The sequence below is a fragment of the Phallusia mammillata genome, chromosome 3 (genome assembly GCF_965637545.1).
Source record: "Phallusia mammillata chromosome 3, kaPhaMamm4.hap1.1, whole genome shotgun sequence".
In the NCBI taxonomy this organism is placed as follows: domain Eukaryota; kingdom Metazoa; phylum Chordata; class Ascidiacea; order Phlebobranchia; family Ascidiidae; genus Phallusia; species Phallusia mammillata.
In genome coordinates, this window is record NC_137254.1 from 16,767,869 (window position 1) to 16,771,974 (window position 4,106).

General features: G+C 38.4%; 1 protein-coding gene across 1 annotated transcript; it reads left to right on the top strand.

The window, feature by feature from the left end:
* The first annotated feature begins 282 nt into the window (after nucleotides 1-282).
* On the top strand, nucleotides 283-2,022 carry LOC145219718 (general transcription factor II-I repeat domain-containing protein 2B-like). The gene has a single exon (XM_080087041.1). It carries the CDS (start codon nucleotides 283-285, stop codon nucleotides 2,020-2,022), a length of 1,740 nt encoding a protein of 579 aa, XP_079943167.1.
* The last annotated feature ends 2,084 nt before the right edge of the window (nucleotides 2,023-4,106 follow it).

Here is a 4,106-nt window from a genome sequence, read left to right on the forward strand (position 1 = left end):
TTAGCACAGGGCAGAGTTGTAAATAGTTTCATTTGAAAGGCTAGTATTATACTTTTTAGTCTATTTAAGAATTATTTGCTGGTAAAGCTGATGGCAAGTAAAAGAAAATTGAAACCTGAAGTCAGTTCTGGTGGTAGAACGTTTCGTCATGAGTGGACAAGTAAATTTGGTGTAATCAAACAGGAAGATAAAGCCTTTTGTTGTATTTGTAAAAAAGGTGTCATTGCGCGATTCTACAATATCAACCGTCATTTCGAGAGCAATCACAGTAACTTGTGCTCTATGAAAGATGAAGAAAAGTTTGAAATGATTCAGAGAGAAGTAAAGCAATATAAACAGCAAAGTAGTAGCTTTAAGAAGGTCTTCAAGCCAAAAAACAACATTTCTGCTGCAAGTTTTCAGGTGTCCCATACTATTGCTTTGTATGGAAAGCCACTTTCTGATGGTGATTATATAAAAGAAGCCTTTAAAAGATGTTCAGAGATGTTATTTGAGGATTTTCCTAATAAAAGTGATATTCGCAAAAGAATTGATGAGCTTCCCGTGGCAAGAAACACAGTGAAGGATAGAATAATTGCCATGGACAAAGATGTAACTGACCAGCTTTTACTAGATTTAAGGAGTGCAGGAATGTTCTCAATTGCTTTGGACGAAAGTACAGATGTTACCTCATCTTCCCGTTTAGCAGTTATTGCTAGATTTCCTACTGGAAATATAATGAAAGAAGAACTGATTAAACTAATGAGCTTATCTGAGAAGACAAGGGGTCAAGATGTAATGGCTGAATTAAAGAAAGTATTTGCTGAGCTAGGGATAAACATGCAGAAGATTGTGTCCGTAACGACTGATGGGGCGCCCAGCATGGTCGGGAAACATGTTGGATTTGTCCAGTTACTAAAACAGGAGTTAAAGCGCAGCTTCGTCGAGTTTCACTGCATTATACACCAAGAAGCTCTTTGCGCTAAATCACTTAAATATCTTCAAAGCGTTGTAACTATTGTAACAAAAATAGTCAACTATATTGCAGCTCATGCACTTAATAAACGCCAGTTTTCAAATTTGATGAACGCATGTGAAAGTGAGTTTTCTGGATTACTCCTGTACAACAACGTAAGGTGGTTAAGTTGCGGAAATGTATTGCACCGATTTGTTGAGTTGTTGGAAGAAGTAACACTATTTTTAGCTGAAAAAAATCAAAACTATCACGAGTTGAGTGAAACTATGTGGTTGAACGATTTACATTTTTTTGCTGATTTTACAATGCATTACAATACCTTAAATACTAAACTACAAGGTTGTGGGAATACTGCTTTATCGATGTTTGGACATGTTAAAGCATTTGAAAAGAAACTCGCTGTGTTTTCTACAGACCTTGAACAAGGTAAATTGAAATATTTTCCTCAACTGCTGAAGCACTTTACCAGAACTGATTTAGCTCATGAACAAAGGCAAATTGCTCTTAACAAGTATTCCTTGCTAACGAAAGAGGCCAAAGATGTAATGTCAGAAAGATTTGTCCAGTTTCGAGAAATGGATGCTACATTGCAGTTCATTCTTTCCCCGCATACAATTCAATTTGAAAATCTTGTATTATCGAAGTTTGAATGGCTTGGTCTTTCTAACTTGGAAATGGAAATGATAGATTTTCAAGAAAGTGCAATTTGGAAAACAAAATTTTTAGACTTGAATTACCACATACAAAAAGTCGAAGCAAACGCGGAAATGGATAGTAGTGACTCTTCTGCGACTGAATGTCGTGTTGAAAATATAATTCTTTCAGAATGGAATTCCCTTCCAAACTCGTTTGAAACTATGAAACGGTTTGCTGTAGCTTTGTTAACTCTGTTCGGTTCCACATATTCATGCGAGTCCTTATTTTCCCACATGAATTTCATAAAATCGAGTGCCAGGAATCGTCTCAGCTCAGACATGGCTGCTGCATGCATCAAGCTGAAAACTACCGAATATAAGCCTAGGATTGCAAGACTTGCAGAGAAGATGCAGCAACAAGTTTCCCATTGACGTTAACCTTTTATAAAATATGTGACCCACTTTGTTTTCTTTTCGAATTATCGTCTCCTGTATGACCCGTTTGTTTAAAAAGGTTCGCCATCCCCCTGACCTATAGCAACGCTTAACACGTGGGTACTAACGCTCGAAAGCTATTGTGCAGTTAAGCGTCCAGCATATCAACTGTCCAACAACTGCGCTTACGAAACCAACGCTATCTGAATAAAGCAAACACTCGTACACAATGGGTTGTTACCAAGGGAATGAGTAGAACCAGGGAACGAATGAGTACACAATAAGTAGTTACCAAGGGAACAATGATCGTTGCTACAGTCAATACAAAAGGGACGTTAGTGAACAAACGTTATTTAGGTCGTTGGGCTAGATTCCAAAAGGGCCATTCAAAATTCCAACGGATCGTTGCTAGTAAACAACGGCCAAACATTTCATTAGTGGAAAGGAAATTCCATAAGACAAACACAAATTAATACGTTACAGTTTAACCAAAAGGTCAGGCAATACTCATTGAGTCTTCCAAAGTCAAAGAGAAGCAGCGACTAAAGTTTATTTCTCTTATGAATGAAGAAAAAATCACCTTGAATGTGATGGCACAATTTATGATGTTCACTAATCCAGATAAGGGCGGCATTGTACATTTGCACAAACACCAAAAGTAATTTTTCTTTCATAAATTAAATTTAGTACATTTTTACTTTCGAAATAACCATCGCAGAAAGCTGGAAATTATGTGTGACATCATGCAAAAAATTACGTCAATCGGGTCACGTTAAGTATGTTTTTCAATGGCTGCTACTCGCTTCCGCAAAACACCTCTCGCTCGCCGATCAGCTGCGTATGCTGACTTAGGTAGTGTTAGAGTTAAAAACTGAATACGGAAAAGCCTATGTCAGCACCTGGTATACTTTCATGACCACAAATTCTCGACTTTGCTACAGCCAAAGTTGAGATCGCAGAAGGGCGACCGAGACATTGTTGGAAAGGCCTATCCTTCCTCTCCATCTTATCAAATAAACGTAAGGAAACTGGCGGGGATACGAGTTTTGCAGTATTTGGGTAAATGCATCGTTTTTTACGAGCGCATGGTTTGCTTTCTCGGCAGCAAACTTGCCCAAAATGTAGTTCAGTTACGGAAGAAAAAGGTTTGGGCGTCGGCCAAGGTCGATGGTTGTCTAATTGCTTTTGGCATGTTATATATACATTTGAAAGTTATTTTTTTTTTATTGATTCGTTTGTGTTTAACAGGCATGCAGAAAAATAGTTTCAATCCGGAAAGGGTCATTTTTGGAAAAAAGCTATCTCGACCTGCGTCAACCTGTGACACTAATGTATTTTGGGACATTAGATGTCGTCTGTCAAGACGTAGTAATGGCAAAGGCATCAATATCAAAGGTCATTTGTGTTGATTGGTGCAATTTTCCTCGCGAAGTAAGCTTATTCAGTAGATAAAAGCTTTTATTGTAAACACTTCGTTATATTTGCACGCAGAATCTCCTGTCCAGACCCAACGTGATTGGTGGAATCGGGCGCGTTGTAGCCATTGGTATAACTTTGGCGTTGATCTACAGACCAAGTAAGACCTAAAACAATTGTATATTATTTGGCGAACAAACTCTTGTAAAGGGTGTGTTTTTGCAGATGGTCCCACGTCGGGATCGTGCCACGCTCGAAAATGGAATTGTCCGCCACTTGGCACCAGGGACGACAATCTGGTCAGATGAATGGGCCTTCTTACTACCACCTACCTAGCAAATTATTTTTATTGGTGCGTTTTTTTGCTATATAATTACTGAGATATCTATTTGCAGGTTTGCCACAACAGTACCAGAACTGTCAATCATCCTTATCATTTTGTTACTCCAGCCGGAGTACCCACCAACGATATTGAAAGTTTGTGGGGTGATTGCAAACGGAAGTTTAAGCGCATTGTTGTATTCTTCAAGTTGTTGTATTTACGACACCAAGTAAACGGAAATAAAATAGAATGATTAAACTCAACATGCGCAGCATTATATAGGCAACGATTATCCATTTACATTCCACGGAAAACACGCCAGATTAGGAATAGTGTGCTTGCG